The sequence below is a fragment of the Artibeus jamaicensis genome, unplaced genomic scaffold, assembly GCF_021234435.1.
Source record: "Artibeus jamaicensis isolate MK-2021 breed Jamaican fruit bat unplaced genomic scaffold, CSHL_Jam_final contig_465, whole genome shotgun sequence".
NCBI classification, from domain to species: domain Eukaryota; kingdom Metazoa; phylum Chordata; class Mammalia; order Chiroptera; family Phyllostomidae; genus Artibeus; species Artibeus jamaicensis.
The window spans coordinates 36242405-36267554 of record NW_026521843.1 but is presented as its reverse complement, the minus strand read 5'-3'; the positions used below and the strand labels follow the sequence as shown (position 1 = coordinate 36267554).

The window sequence follows — 25150 nt, the reverse complement described above, 5'->3', positions numbered from 1 at the left end:
AAATTACCACTATTGAATTTTAAAAGCAGTGAAATATTTTTATTTCAGCTGTTATTTTTTTTTCTCTTTTTAAGCTTCTGTAGCCCTCTCATTATCAGATATTCCTTGGAATGGACCTATTGGTAAGTTAGGACTTGAAAATAAGGAACATTTATGTTATTCCCGGAAATACTTGTGAGCATGCTATTAACAAGGGCCTAGATTTATTGGCTCCATTGTATTCTCTATTATTTGAAATATATGACATTCTAAGACTTCTTTCAGCTCTTTGTGACATTTTCATCCTTCCTTGGGTTTTGTTTCTAATAGCAAAATGTTATGGTATTAGAGAGTTTGTGTTCCTAGATACTTTGACTTCTTAGTTGCCTCTTCTGTTTAAGGACTTTTCTTTTGACTGAGAAATTGTCAGAGTACATACTCTTTCAAGATAAAAACAAATATATGTTTGTAATTTATAGCTCTTACAAGTTATAATGATGCAATATAAAAATGATTTGTGGAGTGATTATTCAGTGTCCTAAATGCCAGATACTGAGCTAAGTACTGAAGAAACAAAGGCAGCCGGGCACCAGCAATTCAAAGACAGATGAGGCAGTTCTTGGGAAACACAGATAATTATTTGTAAACTGTATTGTAAAGGGAAAGTCAAAGTGCTAAGAAAGTGATAAAGAAGCATAGGTTTGTTTAGTGTTGTGAAGTAAGGCTGTGTCAAGAGGGCTTCTCAAGAGTAGTCAACATTTAAGCTGAACCATAGTAGAATCGGAATGTAAGCATTTGCCTTGGAGAAAGTACAGTCTAGATCAGGAGAAGAGCTTGAGTATAATCACAGAGACATGGGAGACATTGTATGTTTGACCAACTCACAGTGATTCAGTGAGGCAGGAAGGTAGGTGGGGTAAGATGCTCTTTGGGCCTTAAATACCATGGTGGAAATGTGGACTTTATTTTAGTTACCATCGAAGATAGGGATTGAAGCCATCACTGGAATAATGTCTTGAAAAACTGAGAGTTCTTATTAAACAATTGACAATATTTTAATGTACTCCAGGGGCAGTACGAGTAGGAATTATAGATGGAGAATGTGTCATTAACCCAACACGAAAAGAAATGTCTTCCAGTACTTTAAATTTAGTGGTTGCTGGAGCACCTAGAAGTCAAATTGGTAAGTAGTTTAAGTACTAAATTTGTTTTGGATTTTACTTATGAATTCTGGCTTAAAATGCATTTAAATTACAACTTTGATTGAAATACAAAAATATTTAAGATAATTTTAGTAATTATTTTTAATGTTTTTACTAATTTGAGAGAAACATATAAGTGAAACATATATTTGTTCCACTTATTTATACATCATTGGTTGATTCTTCTATGTGCCCTGACTAGGGACCAAATCTGCAACCCTGGTGTATTGGGATGATGCTATATAACCAAGTGAGCTACCTGGCCAGGGCCAGAAATTATTTTAAAATTGATAAGCCAATCTAAAATTAAAGTTCTAAGTCTGGTAATAAATTGTTTTATAGTTTAAATATGTTCATTTGGCTAATTCACTCATTCTAAGCTTGTTTGATGTCTTCTGAGAAGGAGGTGGACCTATTTCTGAAGTGGAAAAATAGTAGTAAATTAGAAGAAATGCATTGAGTCACCTTGACTCCTTGTAACAAAAATGTCATAAATGCATGAATGAAAATCAGAGCCTGGTTCTGTTGAAGGGGGTGGGCTTTAATAGTCAGAATGAGCTAGGTTTGAAACCCAGCATCTGCTACAAGTTAACCGTGTTATCTTGGACAAATTAATTAAAGTTGCTTCTCAGTTTATTCCTCTATATATTAGATGTCCAGGACTTATTGACATAGGACCTTCTGATGTGGAAGCATTTTGATGAGATATAAACTATTAAACTTTTAGTGCTTCTTTTGGTACAATTAATGTCTTGAAACAGCTCATTTCTAGCTTCTTTTGTATTATTGGTCAGTAATGGACTAAGAAGTAGGTGCCATATAATAGAACTCATGTAACAGGAGTTGTATGTCATCTACATATTAGTTAGGGATTGTGTTGTTAAATTAAATAAAAAGGCTTAAGATGGGAAATTATTTTTCTCTCAGGTAAAAGAAATTCAAACATAAATGAGTCCAGGATAGTTACAGCACTTAGGAAACCTGGATTCCTTCTAGCTTTCTGCTCTGCCATCCTCAAGGTGTGGCACTCATCTTCCTGCTTATGATCTGGCTGCCAGAGCTCGGGCCAACTTATTGGACTTAGGGGCAGAAGGAAGAAAAAGGAAGGGAATAGCAAAAAGGTGTGTGCCAGCTGAGTGAGTTACCCTTCCTTTTAAGGAGCCTTCCCATAAGTCACCACAGCAGTTTCCACTTTCATCTCATTGGGCAGAACTGACACATGATTGCATCCTTGACTACCAGGGAGGCAAAAAGATGGTTTTTGGATTCTTCCTCCAGAAGGTGGGGTTCATACTGTGGAGAATTAGCACAACGTAAAGAGGGTATTCCTAAGATTTGGGGAAGCCATGAATAAATAGATGGCCCCTACTTCATATTTGAGCATCGCAGAAAGGGCCTTGAGCAGAGTATTAGTTTACTATTTAATGTTCATTTGGTCTTCATCTGAAATATTTTTTTTTTGCTTAAAGTTACAGTATCAACTAGTAAATTGACCTGACTAGTTTACAGTGTGGTGTGGTGAAGATTAGAGTAAAGGTTTGTAAAGTGCCCACCATAATACCTAGTAACTAGTAGGCATCCAAGTAATACCTGCTATTACCATTAAGACATGAAAATAAACTTGTTTCTAAATGGTCATCTGCCTTAAAGTTTGAACCCCTCTAATTTAAAATAGACATTGGAGGAATGAACCAAGCATATTTACTATATCGTGGCATGCCATAAAAAACCCATAAGGCACTTCTCACCTGTCACTCTGTAGATGGCAGAATGATACTTTAATCACTGCATAAACCATCAGAGTGTAGTCTTGAGTAATTAGAGGGAAGCCGAGAGTGATTCTGAACCAACCTGTAAGGAGACAGGCTTCAGAAATGAGCAGCCTCCATTTTACGACTTTTGCATCACTCTTTCCATTAATATATGTACCTGCTCTCTGTGCTTTCATAAAAGGGAATACATACTTGTCTCCATGTTCATGTTAGTGTTAACACTGGGTCCAAATCAAATACCACTGTCATGGAACTTTGGGGATACAAAAAAGTAATTATGCCATTTTATTATTAAAATATTGAGTAATCAGAATCTTTAAAGTATGACCTTCTGGTATAAGGATAATTTCCTTGTGCTGTCAACTGCTAGATTACTTCAGCAGCCATTATTCTGCACAGTGTCATTCAGATGCCTGTTTTCAACTGGTACACATATTATTGCTATCTTTCTTTGTGTACTCAGGTACACAGAAAGACGAGTGATACTGCCAAGAGCCCAACTGGGCCAGTAGTTACCCTGTCGTACAGCACAGATCTCTACATTCCAAACTAGAAGGAATGTTCTTATAAGCATTTTAAAAAATGAATTGCTTTAAAGTTCAATTGGTGAAAACCAACTTTTATTTTAGGAATATTCATTTTCTTTACCACAGTCTTTTTATGGTCTCTTTTTAAAATCAATATACAGAGGTATAATTTACATATGTTGCATGCATTTTTTTAATCTCCAGTTTAATTCTGTGAAGGTGAAAGGGGGTGTTATGGGAATACAGATGAGTAAAGGAATATAACCATCTAAGTATCATGGTATCAAAGGAAGGTTATTCATGCTGCATGTGAGATATTGAACCCTTACCTCCCTTTAGCCTCTTCCATATATAATTGTTTTAATATTCTTCTACATTTAAAATCACAACAGGCAGTAATATAAGTTCTGCTTTTGCCTCAGCCATCAAACATAATTCAGAAAACTCAACAAAAAAAGTGGATATTTATCCATGTATTTTCACTGGGTATAGGATTCTGGGTTAACAGTTCTTTTCTTTTCACCATCTGAAAAATGCTATACCACTTCCTTCTGGCCTGCATGGTTTCTAATGATAAATCTAATGTTATTTGAATTGCTTTCCCCATATGGGTAAGGTGTCATTTTTCTCTGGCTGGTTTCAAGAGTTTTCCCTTTGTCTTTGGTTTCCAGAAGTTTAATGATGATATGTCTTTCTTTAATTACTCTATGTAGAATTTACTCAGCTTCTTGAATCTGTAGGTTTGTCTTTGCCAAATTTGGGGGGTTGAGCTATTTTTTACTGGTACTATTTAGTCCTGCCATCTTTCTTCTCTCTTTCCAGGACTGCAGTGACACAAATGTTCTATTTGTAGTTTCACAGGTCTAATGGAATTGTTCCAGTTGATTCATGGAATTCAAACATATAAAGCACTAGGAGATTTTTTTTGCACTCTAGATTACACCTAGAAGATTTGGAAGTGACTTTTTATGTAACAATAAAGCTTAATGACAACATGATGTCATTAGACTGTTAGATATGATACTGACTATGCATTACATGACCTTTGACTTGGTACATGTTGGAAAATTCCAGAAATGACACACAAGTTGGCCAGATTCTGTTCAGCCTTGTAGAAACCAAAGCCAAATCTGAATAGCAGATTTTAGTGAGATACCATGCTAAAAGGCCTACTTTGAGGTGTACTGTGTAACATGGAAGTCTTACTGTTACAAACCATAAAAGTAATCATTTTATGGTAGTAGCTAGTGTCCTCTAGTTGGCTTAGTAACAACAGCATCACTGCAAAAATTTACCCCCTGGTACAAGACTTACACAATGTGACAGTGAAAGAATTAAGTGGGAGTTCATATCAAATAAATTGAAACAGGCAACATTTACTGGACACCTACTGTGCTGATATTTTAAAATTTCATTTTAAAAACATATTAAGAATCGGTAGAATTGTGTACTTTAAAAGGTGGAATTTTATGATATTATACCTAAGAAAGATGCTATTTTTAAAAGTATGCATAGTTTATTTTCTTTTGTTTCATTTTTTATGAGCAATCCCTCATCAAAGAATATAAACCTGACTTTGCATATCAGTGTTTCTTCCTTCATTTAATGAGTTTACATTTTAGAAGTATGTTGGTCCTGAGAAAATAAAAGGTAAATGTACCATTAATAAAAGTGATCTGTAGAATTTGTTATGTTAATTGAAAATGTTATATTGGTAACATGTTCAATAGCAATCTTTTTTTTTTTTCTTTAAATAGTCATGTTGGAAGCCTCTGCAGAAAACGTTTTACAGCAGGACTTTTGCCATGCTATCAAAGTGGGAGTAAAATATACACAACAAATCATTCAGGGCATCCAGCAGTTGGTAAAAGAAATTGGTGTTACCAAGAGGACACCTCAGAAGTTATTTACCCCTTCGCCAGAGATTGTGAAACACACTCATAAGTAAGAACATCTGTTCAGAAGAAACGGCAAAATTGTCACCAGGTTTAATTTCCTCTCAGGAAAATACTTCACATGGAAGCACTATCCATACGTTACTTCTTAAATAGCACCCCTCTGTTTAAGAGTCATCACCATAAATACCAGTCTAATCCTTTTAAAAGGAGGCACCCACATACCTCTTCAATGGCCTAAGCTTGAATTTCAAATGAAAGGGAGAGTGATCTTATTGGTCAAGGTTCAGATGGTCTGCATATCTCTCTGTGTCAAGGAAAAAAGAGAATAAAGCATAAGATATTTGAATCTCTAAGGAAACTGTTGAGATTGTCAAAGAGAAATCAAGTATAAACACTACTATATGACCAGTGCTTAGAACAATGCCTGTACATAGGCAAGCTCTCTGTAAGTATGAATTATCTCCTGAAAACTGTTTCATTTATGTAAAATAAATTGAGCCCTGGCTGGTGTGGCTCAGTAGATTGAGCACCAGGCTTTAAACCAAAAGGTTGCTGGTTCAATTCCCAGTCTAGGGCATAGGCCAGGGTTGCAGGTGCCCCCGGTGGGGGGGGGGGAGCGCTCGAGAGGCAACCACACATTGATCTTTCTCCCTCTCTTTCTCCCTTCCCCTCTCTAAAAATGAATAAATAAAATCTTTAAAAAATTAAAATAAATTGAAAAAGTTAATATTTTCCTTATTAGCAGTCTCAGAGCCATCAGATAAAAAGTTATATAAACTTTCCAACAAGAGTTATACATGCAGTAACAAAACAGACAGGAGAAAAAAGTGAAAGGTTAAAAAAGAGAGTGTAAGAAAAATCTGTGGTGAAGTAAATTGAACAATTAAAAACACAGAGCATAATACCATGTGTGAGTGATTTCCCTGAGAGGTAAGGAGAAAGAAATTTGTGTTCTGAGTCATATTCTAAGCAGTAAACAGATTAGCAATGTTAAAGAGCAATAAATACATTTTTAATTCTTTATAAAATAAATATTTTAACTTATTAAATATTTCAGTTTTGTGATAGACTCTCTTGTTTCTCAATGTGCTGATGTTTATTTTGTCTTAAAATAGGCTCGCCATGGAGAGACTCTATGCAGTTTTTACAGATAATAAACATGATAAAGTAGGTGCACCTGGATTTTCTCTTACATAATTGTTCTGGGAATTTCTTCTTGCCATAACTCAATTAAATTGTATATGAACGTCAGTCCCATTTTTATGAAAAAAAAATCTCCAAACAGAAAGCCGAGGACTACTACCATTAGAAAAATCTGAGTACTGTTACAATGTGTTAATTGTAAAATAATTCAAAAATAGAAATGTTGTCATGTATTGCATAAGAGCTCAACCTCAACTTTCTTTTAGATTTCCAGAGATGAAGCTGTTAACAAGATAAGATTAGATACAGAAGAACAACTAAAAGGTAATTTTTTTAATTTAAAAAAGCATTTAAAGGAATAGATTTTTAAATTTTGGGATGTGAAACCTTGAAGAAATCAGTTATTCTCATTGATCCTTAATTTATCCTCAGTAAATTTGTGATAATGATACATCCCAAGGTTACTTTTAAATTAAATTCTATGAATGTAGTCAGCACTGCACGTGACAGTGCACTCCAGTAAATGGTAAATGTGAAATATTGCTGATCTTCTCTGGATCAGTTTCTAACACTCTAAGATGGATATCCTTGTATCCTGTCATGGATAACTGAAAACCTGGAAGATGTTCTTTAAAATTCTTGAGTTCTTAATCTGTGAAACTGTAATACTAATAATATCTAGTTTATGGGGATTGTGTAAGTGAATAATTTACATCTGTGCCTGGCACATAGCAAGTGTTCAATAAATGTTAACTGTTGCTTTTTTATTAATATCATGTGGACTTGTGAAGTTTAGGTTTTAGAGAATTTAGCTCTTAGATATTATTAAGCAAAGGATTTTATCGTAGTCAATCACACAAACAGTATTTACCAAATATGACATATAGCTCTTGTTCATTTTTCTGCTAATAAACAAATGACCTTTCACCTAGCTATTTTAAGATTAAGAACTCTGCTATAAGCACTGATATTAAGGCCATTACCTGTAATTGCCATTGAAAAAGTTTGGTCTTCTCTCACTATGTTTCATTCCATTATGAATAACACATTATATAACACCTGTTAACCTTATTTTTACGAAGGTGACTTTGTATATATTGTACATAGTAGAATATCTTCTTGACTTTCTTGGTTCATAGGATAATATTTTAAATGCTTTGTTAATAATTATTTTCCTCTCCAAGTGCAACCCAGCTAAAGCATACAAGTTTGTATTAAAGTATAATATTTAAAATTATTCTTGCCTGATGAAGATACAGTACTCATATATGTCTCTATTTGCATTTCTTATATTCTGGTTACTTTATATTTAATAAATCAAATGCTTGAGAGACCAGTTCTTAAAACTTGACATAAATCTATTGATAAGGTAAAGTAGCTTACCATTTAAAAGCATAAGCCTAGGCAAACAGATCTACATTCATATCACAGCTCTGTCTGTTCCTGTTTCTTAGAAAACTTACTCCACCTCTTTAGACCTATTTGTTTCTTCCGTGGGATGAGGATACTAATAGAATTTAACTCATAAGTTGTTACAAGAATTAAAGACATTAAAAAATAAAACTTGTAAAATACCAGGGGCATGAAAGAACTTGATAAATACTAACTAAAAAACCCATCAGTAGGGATTTGTCATATATATAAAGAAAATTATTCTTCTATTATTATTCTAACATTATTCTTCTATTATTATTCTAATATTTTTCTATTATTATTCTGTTTTCAGACTAAGATAAAATTTCCTCAGGCAAAACAGGAGGTGACTACTCTTAAAAGTGTTAGGCTTTTTCATAATATAGTTGGCTAGATTTGTTGGGTAAAATAATGCAATAAAATGTTGATTTCAAAGTAGTGTTCTGGTACAAAGCAATTTATACAGTGAACTTAAGAGAAATCCTGTCTTCTAAAAAAAGTAAACCTTTATTTTTCATTTGTCTTTTGTCTATAGAACAATTTCCAGAGGTCGATTCATATGAAATAATAGAATCCTTCAATGTTGTTGCAAAGGATGTTTTTAGAAGTATTATTTTGAATGAATACAAAAGGTAAACATACTCTTTTTTCGTGGAATTGAAGCGTGTGCTGTCTCTGCAAGTTGCCTTGAAAGTGGCAACTTTCTTAAAGCAGGGAACCTTTTTTTTTTTAAGTGAACAAGAAAATTACATTTATTTTATAAACGGGTACCTGTTGAGTGTGGATTTTGTGGATGTGCTTGACTATCTCTCTTCGGCCTTGTGTACAGAACAGTGCTTTATGGTAGTGACTGCATGTTAGAACTACCTGCAGAGCTTTTTAACAGTGCAGTTGTATGGAGTTCCAAGATCCTGATTCAGTGGGTTTTCAGGTGGGGCCCAAGAAAAGTTCTCAGATTTCTACAGATGATTACGATATGCAGCTGGGTTTGAGGCCTTTCCTGGTAGGGATAAAGTAATAATATGTGATTTTTCTGACTTCCAACACTGCTTTATATCATTTCCTTTACTGCTATAGGTGTGATGGTCGAGATTTGACTTCACTTAGGAATATCAGTTGTGAGATAGATATGTTCAAAATTCTTCATGGATCAGCATTATTTCAAAGGGGACAAACACAGGTAATATATATAAAAAGTAATTTTCTGTAATTTAAGAAATATTCTAAAAGCTTTTCTGAAGTATGCAAAATTGAGTTGTTCATATTCTTTAGTTTATGGGGTATTGCCATTGCTGCTGTTTTCAAGACCCTCTGTTTTTCTCCATTTAGCCTATTCCTCAGTCCTGTTCTCCCCTACATGAATGTAGGCACCCATTCTCTTGTATTTAACATGTATGTGTATTGTGTGTATCTATTGTTTTGTGTTTATTATGCTTTCTACCTCCTCCTTTTTACATTTTTTCAATTTTTTCAATTTTATTGTTCAAGTACAGTTGTCTGCCTTTTCCCGCACTACTCCCCTGCTCCCCACCTCCACCCCCTGATTCATGTCCCAACCTCGGTTTTGTCTATGTGTCCTTTATAGTTATTCCTGAAAAACATTCACCCTTTTCCCGATTACCAGCTCCCACCTCCCCTCTGGTTACTTTCTGATATTAATTTTAATGTTTCTGTTTATATTTCGCTTGCTTGTTTTGTTGATTACGTTCCACTTAAAGGTGAGATCATATGGTGTTTGTCTTTCATTGCCTGGCTTATTTCACTCCAGTTCCATCCATGCTGTTGCAAAGGTTAGGAGCTCCTTCTTTCTTTCTGCTGCTTAGTATTCCATTGTGTAAAAGTACCATAGTTTTTTGATCCACTCATTTACTGATCGGTACTTAGGTTGCTTTCAGCACTTGGCTATTGTAAATTGTTCTGCTGTCTCTCCTTGTTTTCTTAGCTTGTTTTTTTAACTCAATTGTTCATAAGATATGTGTTTATTGCCATTTTATTGTTCATAGTTTTGATTTTCTTAAATAAGTCCCTTCAGTATTTCATATAATAATGATTCAGTGATGATAAACTGCTTTTGTTTTTTCTTGTATGGGAAGCTCTATATCTGTCCTGCAATTCTAAATAATAGCTTTGCTGGGTAGAGCAGTCTTGGCTATAGGTTCCTGCTATTCATGATTTTTAATATTTCTTGCTAGTACTTCTAGCCTGCAGAGTTTCTTTTGAGAAATCACCTGACAGTTTTATGGACACTCCATTGTAGGTAACTAACTGCTTTTCTCTTGCTGCTTTTAAGATTCTCTCTTTATCTTTAACATCTGGCATTTTAATTACAATGTGTCTTGGTGTGGGCCTCTTGGCATCCATCTTGTTTGGGACTCTGTGCTTCCTGGACTTGCATGTCTGTTTCCTTCACCAGATTAGGAAAGCTTTCTTTCATTATTTTTCAAATAGATTTCCAATTTCTTACACTTACTCTTCTCCTTCTGGCACCCCTATGATATGAATGTTGGTATGCCCAAAGCTGTCCCAGAGGTCCTTACACTATCCTTGTTTTTTAGAATTCTTTTTTCTTCTACTTATTCTTTTTTAAAAAAATTTTATTTATTTATTTTTGGAGAGAGGGGAAGGGAGGGAGAAAGAGAGGGAGAGAAACATTGATGTGTGGTTTCCTCTCAAGCACCCCCTTCTGGGGACCTGGTCTGTAACCCAAGCATGTACCCTAGACTGGGAATTGAACTAGAAACCCTTTGGTTCACAGGCTGGCATTCAGTCCACTGATCCACACCAGCCAGGGCTCTTCTTGTTGCTGTGGTATTATTTTTTGTTTCCTGTGCTCCATATCATTGATTTGATTCTCAGCTTCATCCACTCTACTGTTGATTCCCTGAAAATTGTTCTTTATTTTCATTAGTTACCTTCATTTCTCTCTGGACCTTTTTATGCCTTTGAGGTTCTCGCTAAGTTTCTTGAGCATCCTTATAACCAGTTTTTGAACTTGGCATCTAGTAGCTTATTTGTCTCCATTTTGTTTAGTTCTCTTTCTGGAGGGTTTTTTTTTTCCTTTCATTTTGACCATGTTTCTTTGTCTCCTCATTTTGGCAGCGTCCTTGTGTTTGCTTATATGCATTAGGTACAGCTGCTATAACTTTCTGTGTTGGTAGTGTGGCCTAATGTAGTAGGCGTCCTATAGGGTCCTTTGGCACAAGCTCCCCATATTGCCACTGGTGCCTTTCAGACTACTACCTTGGTGCCGGAGCTCAGTGGGAGTGAATCTGAGTAAGCCCATGTGCAGGCCCATAAGAGGAAATGCTTGGGATTCCATTAGTTCCTTTCACTCAAACCCTGATGGTTTTTACAGCCAGAAGTTATGTGGACTTAATCTTCCTGAAACTGGAACCCTGGGCTGGGGTCCTGGTATGGGTGTGAGGCCAGCTCATTCCACTGTCCACCTCTCCACATCTCCTGCCAGTTTGGGTGGTAGTTCTTCAGTTCCACAGTTGTCAGACTTGGATTCAACTCAATTTCTAACATCTCTGAGTGATGGTTGTTCTAACATTTAGTTGTAATTTTGATGTGGTTGTACAAGGACGCAAGCCATGTTTGCCTGTGCTTCCATCTTGACGAAGGTCTATTATATCAAGTTCTGGGGGAAAAAATCTTTCTAGCATTTAAATTGGTATTTCACTGAATTCATGAGTTCATTTAGAAATGATACCTTTACAATTTAAATCAGTGTTTACAGTGAAGATAATCCATCACCTATGATTCAGGTTTTTTATACTTTTTAAGTTTCTAAAATAACTCTATTTAGCTATAATATTATATGTACTTTCGTTAGCCATTCTAACAATCTCTGCCTTTTAACCAGAATGTTTAGTCCATTAGGTTGAACTTATTACTGATGTGATTGAACTCAGATCTGTCATTTTAGTACTAGTTTTTGTTTGGCCCCTCTGTTTTTTTTTCCCCCTGTTCTTTCTGCCTTCTTTTTGGATTAATTGAATGTTTTTTTAAAATTCCATTGTGATTTGTCTCTTTGCATTTTAGCCATACCTTGCACATTTCAGTGGTTACCATAGAGAATACAATATACATCTATAACTATCCAGTCTTTTTAGAGTTAATTTTGTCCACTTCACATAAAAAGAGTAAAGTTCCCAACTATTTAGGTGCATTTTTCCTTCCTTCTGTTCTTCGTACTGTTGTTGTCTTGAGAAATACATCTACACATACTATAAACTCCACAAGGCAATGCTATAACTTTTATTTCTTACAGTGATATGTGTTTTAAAGAAGAGGGAAAGATTTTTTTTATATATTGACCCACATATTTACTATTTCTGATGCTTTTAATTCTTCCTGAAAATCCATATTTCCAGCTACTATTATTTCCCTTCAATCTGACAAGACTTCCTTTAGTATTGTCCTCTGGGTCTTTTGACAACAAATTCTTATTTTTCACTTACCTGAAATGTCTTTATTTTCCCCTTAATTACAAAGAATCTTTTTCCTGGATATAGATTTTAAGTTGATGCTTTTTTCTTTAGGCACATAAAAATGTTCCACTGCCTTTTCTTTTTCCATTTTCATCTGATGAAAAGTGAGGACTCTTTCATATCATTGCTCCCTATATGTTACTTGTTGTTTTCTTTTGGGTGCTTTCAGGATTTCATCTTAGGTTTTCAGCAGTGTGGCTGGGAATAGTGTGGTTTTCTTTGTGTTCATCCTGCTAAGAGTTTCCTGAGCATGAACCTGTAAATTTGTCTTTTGCTTAACTTGAGAAATTTTAACCATAATTTATGAAATATTTTCTTTTACCTCATTTTCTTTCCTTCTGGTATTGCAAATACATCCATTAGTCCTCTTAATAATGTTCCACAGGTCCCTAAGACTATGTTCTCCCTTTTCCCCTCCTATTCTTTAAAGTGGCTGATTTCTATTAATGTCTTCATGGTCACTGACTCTTGTTATCTCCTCTCATTATAAGATAATATATTTTTCAGTTCTAGAATTTCCACTGGTTCTTTTTTATGTCCTTGAGTATAATAGCTATTCAAAGTCCTTATCTGGAGCCCTGGCTGGTGTGGCTTAGTGGATTGAGTGCCAGCCTTCAAACCAAAAGGGCTGCCGATTCAATTCCCAGTCAGGGCACATTCCTGGGTTGCAGGCCAGGTCCCCAGTAGGGATGCACAAGAGGCAACTACACATTAATGTTTCTCTCCCTTTCTCCCTCCCTCCCCCTCCCTTTAAAAATAAATAAATAAAAAATTTAATGTGCAGGAAAATAAAAGGAAAGTCCTTATCTGTTCATCTAACATCTGATTTAGCTCAGGGTCAATTTCTATTTATTTTCTCTTTCTCTTTAGAATGGTCTCAGGTTTGGGGGTTTTGGGGTTTTTTTGATAGGTTGTATCCCAAACATTTTGAATGTTGCATTGTAGTCTCTGATTTATGTTATGACCCTTCAAAGAAGATTGATTTTTTTTTTTTTATAAGGGAGCAGTTTTGTTGGCTGAAGCTTTACTGAGGCTTTCTTTATGGTCAGGTTTTAGAACTATTTCTTTCTCTTCCCCTAGCACTTCTATTACAGTGTTTTACATATGTACTGCATGTGATGTTAGACCTTTGGATTATTGATGATTACTGTATTGAGTTCTGTTGATTTGTATAAGATTATAGTTGTTGCATTTCTTTATGAGCTAATTGGGTTCTTCTGATATTTTTCATTTTTATCTTTGTTGTTAATAAATTAAAGCTTGAGGGATTGTGTTTCTTCTTCTTTAGGTGCTTTGTACTGTTACATTTGATTCACTAGAATCCAGTATAAAGTCGGACCGAATTATAACTGCTATCAAGTAAGTTATGTTTTTTGGTTATGATGTTCCAGTGTATAATTGAAGCTCATGTGGTATATTATTATGCATTATTACTTTTAAAAACCCGTACCTTAGTCCTTCTTTTTTCTGATTACATAATAGTAATTTCAAGAGATTTTTTTAAATGTTATCTTTTAACTTATTGGTTGGAACAAATATTAGTAAAGAATTTAATTCTTTAGTATGGATACATTTAGTTTATTCTGTGTCTCTAGAACCATTCCTCAGGACAGATTTCCTGGGTAATCTTGAATGGATAGGTTTTTTAATTATAAAGAAGAGAGCAAATAAGTAGGAATCCATTTGCTAAAATGAATCCGGAAGCTGTTATTGAATGAAAAACCTGGTCTTATCCCAAGGCACATTTGAATTTGTACTCAGGAGTATTTGGCTCTCTTCTGTTCCTAAACAGTCAGCAGTAAAATCCTATTGATCAGTTTTATACAATGAGAATCTTTATTACAATCCCCACCAGTATTACTGCATCAAAGTCCTAGGACTCACAACCACATAGCTCTTTCTTTCCTCAGTGCCTAACAGGGTTGCTTCCTTTCTCTGGTTGAGGGTCTCAGAAGAGTGCAGGACATCTTCCCTCTTCCTGCCTCCCAACAGATGAGGATAATCCTGAGTCTTCATGACAGCATCACTAATTGTTTTTCATGTATCTGATAAAATTGACAGTGGAGCTATTTTTAGAAGGTCAGAATGTTCATCATAATCATAATCCTTTTGCGGGGAGCTTTTATACTTTGTATTACAAATTCTCATCTGGATCAAAACTTGGTTATTGTGTCCTTCACTTTGACTCCATTCTCCTCTAGTAGGCAGCACAGCTTCAGACCCTGAAAACATCTTTGCCTGTCAGATATTCTGATTTCTCTCAGTGATATCATTTCAGTTACTGATCTTCAGTTCACATGTTGACTGAGAGAAAATGAGATTTAACTAATGACTTGATAACATTTAGGATTTTCCCAATAGTTACTAATGCTTAAAAACATATATATGGTTTTATATATATATATATATATATATATATATATATATATATATATACACACACACACACACACACACACACACGGCCTTAATATTCAGATCTGGATATTTAAGTGCTTGTTGTATTTAAAGCAAAATTGTATTCCTAAATCTATAGAATTTAGTTATGAGCCCCAGGAAAAAATACTGTCTCTAACATCCTTCTAATTCTCTTTATTTTCAGTTTCAGATCAGCTCTTTGATACCCAATTTTTTTAAGTCTTCTTAAATCTTTTCTGTTTATTGAAATAAATTTGTATCTGTGTGAAGTTTTGAATTTTATGTTTGTTTTTTTTTTAGTGGGATAAAAGATAAAAATTTCATGCTGCACTATGAGGTAAGGTGGACTTTTATTATGAAAAATATTCAAGATACAGCAAAGTTAAAAGGATTTTACAGTGAATAACTGTATAGCCACTACCTAGACTCAACCATTAACATTTTACTATGCTGGTTTTAACATATATCTGTTAAGGTAGATTTGGAGGCTGTTTTTTATTGCATACAGAAGGGATTTAAGAGATAGTAATAGCTGTCCAGTCTGCAACTTCCTGTTGTGAGTCATACATTAAAGTATAGTAAACAATATTGTTTTGTCAAGAAAGAGTTGTACTTATTCACATGTGTCAAACAAAAGTGGAGCTTTCCAAATACCTCAGCTGGCAAATTATCTTCTCTTGTGGTTCATTTATATATTCATACTTTTACTGAGTTGCTTAGTAGTCAAAGAACTGAAGTATTTAATATTAAAGTGTTTTATATAGACTTATTATATATAATTCAGTTTGTAATCAACTTTTTTTACAACTAATTGTAAAGGACCAGACATGACATATAATACTTAAATTTTAGTATTTAAATCACAGACACTGGGAGGCTAATGTAAAGTAGCAGATCACTTCACCTTTGAGTGACTGCTTTGGCTGCCCAGAATCCCAATATCTCAGTTTTGGTGAACCTGCTACAATTAATAGAGAACATTTTATGTAATATATGCCAGAGAATTTCCATAAGCCTGGTGATTCTCACAGGTCTGGAGTCCCTTATAAATATGCTGCTCTGGATGTACCCAGACAGTACAGAAACACATCCTTTATCATAAGCTGAAGAGCACATAGCAGTCTTTTTTAAAAGGGCAGCTGTGAAAAATGTAGCTCTAGCTGATAATTGGGAAAAGAAGTAGGGGAGAAATATAGGCTGTGTTGTATCATGACATTTTTTAAAATCTTTGTATTGTAAAATAAAATACAGATACTATATTAAACAAAGGATGGCTTAATGCATTATAAGGCAGACACCCATGTAACTACCACCCAAGTCCCCATCACCCAAGTCAGAGAATAAAATGTTGCCAGTCACCCCGGAAGCCACTCCACATTTTTCATCCCAGTCTTAACACCATTCTTCCCCTATAAGTAACTGTTCTCCTAAGTTTTATAGTAATTACTTCCTTGTGTTTCTAGTGCACATCCCTATCTACTATAGTTTAGTCTTCTCCATTTTTAAAATTTTAATATTTAAGTCTCTTTTAACCCATAGGTTTCTCCTCCATTACATTCTTTTCTTTATAACCTGTCTGTTGAAGCCCCAGAGCTCTTTGAACTGTAGAGTTCCCCACAGTCTGGGTGCTGCTGACTGCACCCTCATAGGACAGTTCGGGACATTTCTCTGTCCTTCTGCCTCCTGCAGTTGGCTGCTAGACCCAGAGGCTTAATCAGATTCATATTCCATTACTCCTACTTAAAAATACTTTGTTTAAAAAAACTGGAATTGCAGATTTCTACAGGAAATACCCCAATTTTTTTAATGATCACAACTAATATCCCTTTAAGACAGTGTATTGGTCAAATAAAAGTTTGCAACCTCTGGCCATAGTAAAACCCTTATTGGAAAATATGTTTCCTCAGTGTGGATTTTTAAGGAAAAAAGTATATATTTTTTTCTTACTACAAAAATATTTCTTTCCATTGTTAAAAATTTAAACACAGCCCTGGCTGGTGTAGCTCAGTGGATTGAGCGCAGGCCTGGGAACCAAGCAACCACGGTTCGAATCCCAGTCAGGGCACATGCCTGGGTTGCAGGCCAGTTCCCAGCAGGGGACACACAAGAGGCAACCATACATTGATATTTCTCTCCCTCTCTCCTCCCCTTCTCCTGTAAAGATAGCTAAATAAAATCTTAAAAAAAAAAAAATCCAAATCAGTAAAGTTATTAAAAAAAAAATTTAAACACAGAAATTTATGGTATAAATCCCCATAACCACTTACTTCCCTCCCTGATGTACATACACACTTAGAAATACCTACTTTTAGTAATTTGTTAAATATTTTAGGTGCAGACATTTTATATATATATATATATATATATATATATATATGTGTGTGTGTGTGTGTACTTTTTTTGTTTTAGCAAATGAGATCCCACATTTTTGTAACTTTTATTATTTCAGTAATACAGCTTAGATATCTTTCCATGTCAGTTTCATATGTGTGTGGGGTTTTTTTCCCAGTTTCCTCCTTATGCAACAAATGAAATTGGCAAAATCACTGGTGTAAATAGAAGAGAACTTGGGCACGGTGAGTACACCCTGAGTACAAATTTGTGAACTATATGGTATTCTTACAGAGACTTAGTACATGTCTTACTCATTATTTTTTATTCTACTTTAGGTGCCCTTGCTGAGAAAGCGTTGTATCCTGTTATTCCCAAAGATTTTCCTTTCACCATAAGAGTCACATCTGAAGTCCTGGAGTCAAATGGTATGGCATTGAAATATATTTTTTTCTAGTTAAAAAGACCAGATTCCCTGTTATAGTCTTAACTTTTCAGAACTAATGCTACATTGTTTATTACTATAGTACCTAAATCCATTGCAAGAGAAAAATATGTTTAGTTAATTGTATACTTGTCTGTGTCCTGTTCTTATCTAATTACATGTTTGGAAAGCAATATAAATCACATGTTTCTCTGTATGTAGATCCAGTTTGGGTTGGTTTCTTTATTTTCACAAACCATAGAGGAAGGCCAGCTTTAAGAAAAGAAGGACCAAAATAGAGTGATCCGTTAGGGAGGGGACACCTGTCATGTATCACAGGTACAAGTAGATACCACAGAGAGAGGCTAGGTTAAAAGATCAAATTAAAATTTAAAAAATCAGTCCATAGGTCAAGACAATTTATGATCTTTAAAGGCAGAACAGGGCACAGAGTTCTGAAAGATGCAGCATATATTATATGGTCGTAGATTATTTTTTTAATTATTTATTGATTTTAGAGAGAGAGCCATCATTTTTGTTGTTCCATTTATTGATGTATCCATTGGTTGATTATTGTATGGGATCGAACCCACAGCCTTTGCGCATTGGGGCAGTGCTCTAACCAGCTGAGCTACCCAGCTAGGCAGATTTATAAAGATATATATATAAGTCTAAGGTTTTTTTAAAAAAATTATTTATTTTTAGAGAGAGATGAAGGAAGGGAAAAAGAGAGGGAGAGAAACATTGATGTGCAATAGATACATCAGTTGGCTGCCTCTCGTACACCCCCGAGTTGAGGACCTGGCTGGCAACCCTGACTGGGAATCGAACCAGCAATCTTTCAGTTTGCAGGCCAGCACTCAGTCCACTGAGCCATACCAGCCAGGGCAGATATTTTTTAAAAAAAAACAAAATAAAGTAAGCTCAGAATTTATAGTAGAGACTTTCTGTTCTTTACTGGATGTGGCTAGGTGCTTACAGCCCAGTGAGAGAGCCTAAGCCCTTTAGTGTATCTTTAACTGCCTTCTGAGTAAGCAGCAAAAGAGGCTGGTTCTTCTGGGAGGATTCTTAGAATCAGAGTCTCCAGCAGTGCTACCCAATAGAACTCTCTTTGATGTTGGAGGTTTTCAATCTGTGTGCTGTCCACTGAGGGACTGGATTTAATTCTGTTTAAATTTAGTAGCTACGTACAGCTAATAGCCATCATAGAGGACGGTGCAGCTCCGTAGGTCATGTTTTAGCAGCACTTCCCTTAAGTGTTTTTAAAAATAACGAAAGAATATCAAATTTTATATTACAGTCCAATATTTGTAAGAAGATAACCAATACTGATAATTTTGTATATATTTTTAAAAATCAGTATATTATAAATACTTTTCTTCCTATAGGATCATCTTCTATGGCATCTGCATGTTGTGGAAGTTTAGCATTAATGGATGCAGGTAAAAGAATTATGTCTCAAAACTTCTAATGCTTTATATATACTTGATTAGTATAAAATATAAGGTTTCTTTAAAATTGGATGTTAGTAAAACTTAGAGAAGTCAGATTACTAATAACCAAAAGAGGACAAAAGCAAAATAGTTACAAAGTACAGTTTAAACTTTACAACTATACAGATATTCTGCTGGAATTCCTTTTTTTTTCTTCTTTCTTCCTTTCGTTGGGGGGTGGGGGGGAGGAAGGGGCAGCTAAAAGCAGTACAAGATTATTTACTTGCCTTAGTAACCCAGCAAGCTTTCTCACCTTCCAAAAGGTGGAGAGTTCCACAGTTGATTGCGTTCACCAAAGAAGTTTGGATTGGCAAGCAGAAGTGTTAGGACCATAAAGGAAAATAACCATGTAAGCTTCTTGTTTACATAGAAGTTGATTTATATAAGCCAAAAGAAAAACAATACCACTCATAGAGTGTACACAATTTTAGAAAGGAAGACTACAATTGGTTTGATATAATCTCTGGATCTGCAACACCATAAGGGAAAAAATTGGAATGTTATGAGGCTCTAATGACAGTTATTGCCAGATAGTCATTTATAATGCTATTCAAGAAGGAAAAAGACCTAAAGTCACTTTAAGAGGCCACACAAGGAGTTCCCTATGATTTATACATTTATAATACAAATATATAAGATAGGGCAACCTAACTAAGGATGAAATGAAAGAATGTTGTGAATATATAACAATAACTAGAAAAATTAAAACTTAAGCCAGAAGTAAAAAGCTAAGGGTAGTTGCAGGCACTATTCTAGTTGTGTTCGGTGGAACGGAAACATCATCTGATATTTAAGGTACCGTATTTTGCCTTTTATAATGCACTCCCATATATAATGCACATCCACGTTTTTAGCCAAAACTTTCAGGACAAAAATCTTTTGTTTTAATTTTTAATTCAATTTTTAATTTATTTATATATTTTTTAAGGTTTTATTTATTTATCTTTAGAGAGGAAGGGAAGGAGAGGAGAGAAATATCAATGTATGGTTGCCTCTCATGAGTCCCCTGCTGGGAACTGGCCTGCAACCCAAGCATGTGCCCTGACTGGGAATCGAACCTCAATCGTGTGGTTCACAGCCCTGTGCTCAATCCACTGAGCTACACCAGCTAGGGCTAATCTATTTATATTTAGACACAAAACCCATTATTGTATCCCAGGGTATTATTTTGCATGTGCATATTGTTATATTATCATTAATATTACAAAATTAAATTTGACTAGAACGAATATTCAAGTCCTGTGGAAGCGCCAGCAAAGTGTATGCAACTCAATTAAAATATGAGTACTTGTGGAGTTCCAGTCAAAATGGTGGCATAGACAGACATGGTTTTCCTCTTCACTTAACATCAAAATTACCTCTGAAATGCAGAACGGAACCATCAGAAATCGAGTTGAATTGAAGTTGGACAACAACAGAATTAAAGAAACCATATCCACCCAGACTGGTAGGAGGAGAGCAGATGGGAAACAGGCTGGTCCCATACCCACATGTGGTAGATAAAAATTTGGGAGGGATATCTCAGGAGCAAGGAGTCCCAGCCCCACAGCAGGCCCCCCAGCCCAGGGTTCCAGTACCAGAAAGATAAGTCCCTACAACTTCAGGCTGCAAAAACCAGTGGGTATTGAATTACTGGAATAAATTGCTGGCGCCCTAAGCAGTTCCGCTTGAAGAACCCACACATGGACCCACCTAATCAGACTCACTCCCTCTGAGCACCAGGGTAGCAGCTTGAAAGGCACTAGTGGCATACTGGGAGAAACTGAAGTGTCTGGAATCAAGGCAAGCAGAGGCCGTTATCTCTTTTCTAAACACTCCCCCCAACAGAACCACAGAGCCAGTAAGATAAGCCTTATCTGAGATTCCATCAACCTGGCTAACACTGACCCATCTTGGAGATCCCCAGGGACTCCATTACATCCAACTTACAGGCCCACCCAAGCTTCTTTTCCATATAAATAAATGCTGGTCTTGGCTCATGCTGTTTAACTTTCTAAATCCTCCCAAACAAGCAACAGCTAGCCATAGTGAGCCCCAGACCCAGAACTAGCAGCAGCAAACCTAGATTCACAGCTTGGCTTTTGTCTGCGAATCTCCAAGCTAAGCACAAGTAGCAGCCATCTCAGATTGCCTTATACCTCAGGTAGGGTGGCACCAGGGAAAACACAGGTGGGGACTGACCTGGCCTACACCACCTGGGAAAGTCTAGGGCCAGTGCACCCTGTGGACAGTAACCACATTAGAGCACTGCTACCCTGACCCTCCACAGCTGATATTCCATGGAGTACGGAAGTTGGTGGTCAGTGGTCAAAGCTAGTCTTTGCAGCTGACTGGCCTGGGGAAATCCTCCCAATGACCTGCCAACAGCATTCAAGGCTCAACCACAAGAGGAAGTTGTACTCAGCCCACATGAAGGGTGAACCTTGAGCATCCTGCTTGGATGAAAGGAGAGGCTGTGCCACAGGGCCCTACAGGACACCTACTACATTAGGCAACACTATCAAGACACAGAATCAAAACAGCTCTACCTAATACATAGAAACAAACACAAGGAGGCTACCAAAACAAGAAGGCTAAACAACATGGCCCAAAGAAAGAATAGATCAAAACTCCAGAAAAACAATGAAACAAAATGAAGATAGGTAGTGTGTCAGATAGAAAATTCAAAACACTGGTTATAAGGATGCTCCAGCAACTTAGTAAGGACCTCAGCAGCATAAAACAGATCCAGTCAGAAATGAAGGATATACTAATCAAAATAAAGAACAGTTTACAGGGAAACAACAATAGAGTGGACGAAGCCAAGAACCAAATCAATGATTTGGAACTTAAGGAAGCAAAAAACAACTAGTCAGAGCACAAGAAGATAAAAGAATCCAAAAAACGGGATAGAATAAGCAGCCTCTGGGGCAACTTCAAGAGGTCCAACATTTGCATCATAAGGGTTCCAGAAGGAGAGGAAGAGCCAGAAATTGGAAATCTATTTGAAAAAATAATGAAAGAAAGCTTTCCTAATTTGGTGAAGGAAATACACATGCAAGTCCAAGAAGCACTGAGAGTCCTAAACAAGATGGATGCAAAGAGGCCCACTCTAAGACACATCATACTTAAAATGGCAAATGTTAAACACAAAGAATCTTAAAAGCAGCAAGATAAAAGCAGTTACTTACATACAGGGGAGTTCCCATAAGACCATCAGCTAATTTCTCAAAAGAAACTTTTAGCAGGCTAGAAGGTACTGGCAAGAAGTATTCAAAGTCATGAAAAAGCAGGAATCTACAGCCATGATTGCTCCACCCAGCAAAGCTGTCATTTAGAATCTAAGGGCAAATATAAAGAGCTACCCAGACACGAAAAAAATAAAGGAATTGATCATCACCAACCCATGACTACATGAAATGTTAAAGGTACTTATTTAAGAAAAAAATCAAAACTATTAACAATAAAGTGGCAAAAAATACATTATCAGCACTTTAAAAAACAAACTAACGAAACAAGAACAGACATAAACATGGATACAGAGAACATTTTGATGGTTGCCATATGTAATGGGTGTGGGGGACATGGGTGAAGAGGTGAGGGGATTAAGAAGTACAAATAGGCAGTTACAGAATAGCCATGGGGATGTAAAGTACAGTATAGGAAATGGAGTAAAGAATTTCTATGCGTGAACCATGGACATGAACAGTAGTGGGTAGACTGCCTAAGGGAGTGGGGGTCCTCGGTGAGGTGGGCAAAGGGAGAAAAATCAGGACAATTGTAATAGCATAATTAATAAACTACAATTAAAAATTAGAAATAGCATGTGCAAAGTTATGAAGCAGTACATTGTGTTTCTGTGATGTGTTTTAAAGAAGTGATGAATTAATGAACTGGGACCAGATTTAAAAGGTCATTGTTGTACTACGTTTGAACTTAAAGCTAGTATTTAGCCACTCAGTGTTCCATAGGATGTTGATTATTATATACCATGAAAAAATTATTCTGTTCTAAAGTATTGTACATTTGAGCGGGGTTAAGCAGGTTTATTTATTGGTTAAGTAGAACTTAATATGCTAGTATGATACTGGATCTCTACGGAACAGGATATGTACTATTTCCCAAACTTTTTTTATCACAGAATATATTAAAAATTTCCTTAAAGGAGATGGGGGCCTTGCAGGATTTTCTGTAGAGTAGCATGATTTGAACTGCCTTTTTTTTTTTTAAGGTAGTTTTTCCCAGCTAGATGATCCTTAAGGAGTGCAATGGGAGAGAATGGGAGCTGGGGAGGAGAGACTAAAATCAGGAAAACCAGACAGGAAGACTGTTGGCAAAGCAAGAAATAATGTTGACTTGAACTAAAGGAGTAATAATGGATATTTTAATATTTAGGGGAAAGGAGAACTTTCTCAATACTTGAGCGGAAAAACTAATCAATCTTTGATAAGATAGGAAATAAGGAAGGAAATGTTGATTCTGCAATGAGTGTCTTAGTTCCTTTCAACCAAGGTAGGGAATGCAGGAAAAAAAGGTTTATTGGGTGTGATTAAATTTTAAATACATGTATATATCATTTTTAAGGTGCTTTGTAGACATTTAGCTGGAAACATCTAATATGCACATTGGCTGTACATCTCCAGGGCTTAGCAAAGAGAACTAGATAGGAGGGATAGATTTTCAAGTCATCACCATCCTAGGCCTAACCATGAGAATCTGAAATGAGATCCCTACCACACTCCATTATACTAGATAAGTTCCAAGTGGTCAAAATTTAAACTTTAAAAAAAAAATTATCAAAATCTTAAAAGAATAAAACCTTCCTAAGCAAAAACAAGGAACCATGATTGCATATAACTTTTAAAATTCTGTACAGGAAAACAATTCATAATAAAGTCAACAGTCTAGAAATTATACTTAATATATTTATTTACTACAATATCATTTCTATTTAACAAAGGTCTCCTGTTCATATTGAAAGCTCTTGTGAATCAGTAAGAAAGAGACTAACAACCAAAAAGTAGTTTAAGGGTGTGAAACACAGTTTACAGAAAAAGAAATGTAAATAGTTTATAAACATGAAAAAAAGTTCAACCTCATTCATAAAGACAAAAATCAAACTATAACTATAGCTACCATTTTTACCCTTTAGATGAACGAAGATCAAAAGATTTGACAAGAATTGATAAGAATATAGAACTGGCACCCTCATATGCTGCTGGTTAAAGTATAAAATGCCATACTCTTTGGTGGGCATTTTGACAGTGTAAGAAACATAAATCCATACACCCTTTGACTCAGTAATCCAGCTTCTGTTAATGTAACTTTTACAAAATCACTATGCAGCCATTGAAAAGAATATGGTAGAACTTTGTTTTATATCAGTGTCTACAAGGTTAAGTGAAAAAAGCAAGATGCAGAATAGTGAATGTGTCCAGTATACTCCATGAGTAAAGAAAGAAAATAAAAGATGACACTTATATTTGTGAACAGAAATTTTCTGGGAGGATACACAAGATCTAACAATGAATCTCATAGGGAGGTGGACTGAGGGGACCAGGCTAGAAGGGTTTACACAATTACTTTCCAAAAAGAAAAAAAGAATGTACCAAAAGCAAAAAGGTAAATAAACAAATTACTTTAAGATTTATATTTTATCTTATTAGAGAGATTTGTGCTGAGAAGAGGGATTACTTGTTAAAATTTTTTTAAGGGGCTTTTAGTATCTGTTTTAAAAAAATGAGGTAGTCAGATGACTTATTAAGACCATTTCAACTTAGTTTTAGTGACTCTCAATTTAAAATACCATCCACATACATTCAAATAAATGTCAAAAGCATGGTAAATACATGCGTTAGGCTGATGTATACATCACATGAAGTTCTTTGTCAAGTCACACAGAAGTTTTTTTCTTAATTATAGGGGTTCCTATTTCATCTGCTGTTGCGGGTGTGGCAATAGGATTGGTCACCAAAAACAATCCTAACAAGGATGAAATAGAAGATTATCGTTTGCTGACAGATATTCTGGCAAGTATATTCACATTTTCAAATATTTACTTTACAAGCATCCTATGCT

The 25150-nt window shown here is 35.5% G+C and overlaps 1 protein-coding gene across 2 annotated transcripts in view; it reads left to right on the top strand.

The window, feature by feature from the left end:
- PNPT1 (polyribonucleotide nucleotidyltransferase 1) overlaps nt 1-25150 on the top strand; it is a 47674-nt gene that overhangs the window by 8449 nt on the left and 14075 nt on the right. For both annotated transcript variants that reach the window (XM_053666848.1, XM_053666849.1), the window contains exons 7-19: nt 75-122; nt 1049-1162; nt 5238-5424; nt 6494-6545; nt 6788-6845; nt 8470-8566; nt 9012-9114; nt 13716-13786; nt 15146-15182; nt 17355-17421; nt 17515-17604; nt 18989-19042; nt 24995-25101. In XM_053666848.1, the coding sequence (XP_053522823.1) occupies nt 75-122; nt 1049-1162; nt 5238-5424; nt 6494-6545; nt 6788-6845; nt 8470-8566; nt 9012-9114; nt 13716-13786; nt 15146-15182; nt 17355-17421; nt 17515-17604; nt 18989-19042; nt 24995-25101 (1085 nt within the window). The remainder of the gene's footprint in view (nt 1-74; nt 123-1048; nt 1163-5237; nt 5425-6493; nt 6546-6787; nt 6846-8469; nt 8567-9011; nt 9115-13715; nt 13787-15145; nt 15183-17354; nt 17422-17514; nt 17605-18988; nt 19043-24994; nt 25102-25150) is intronic.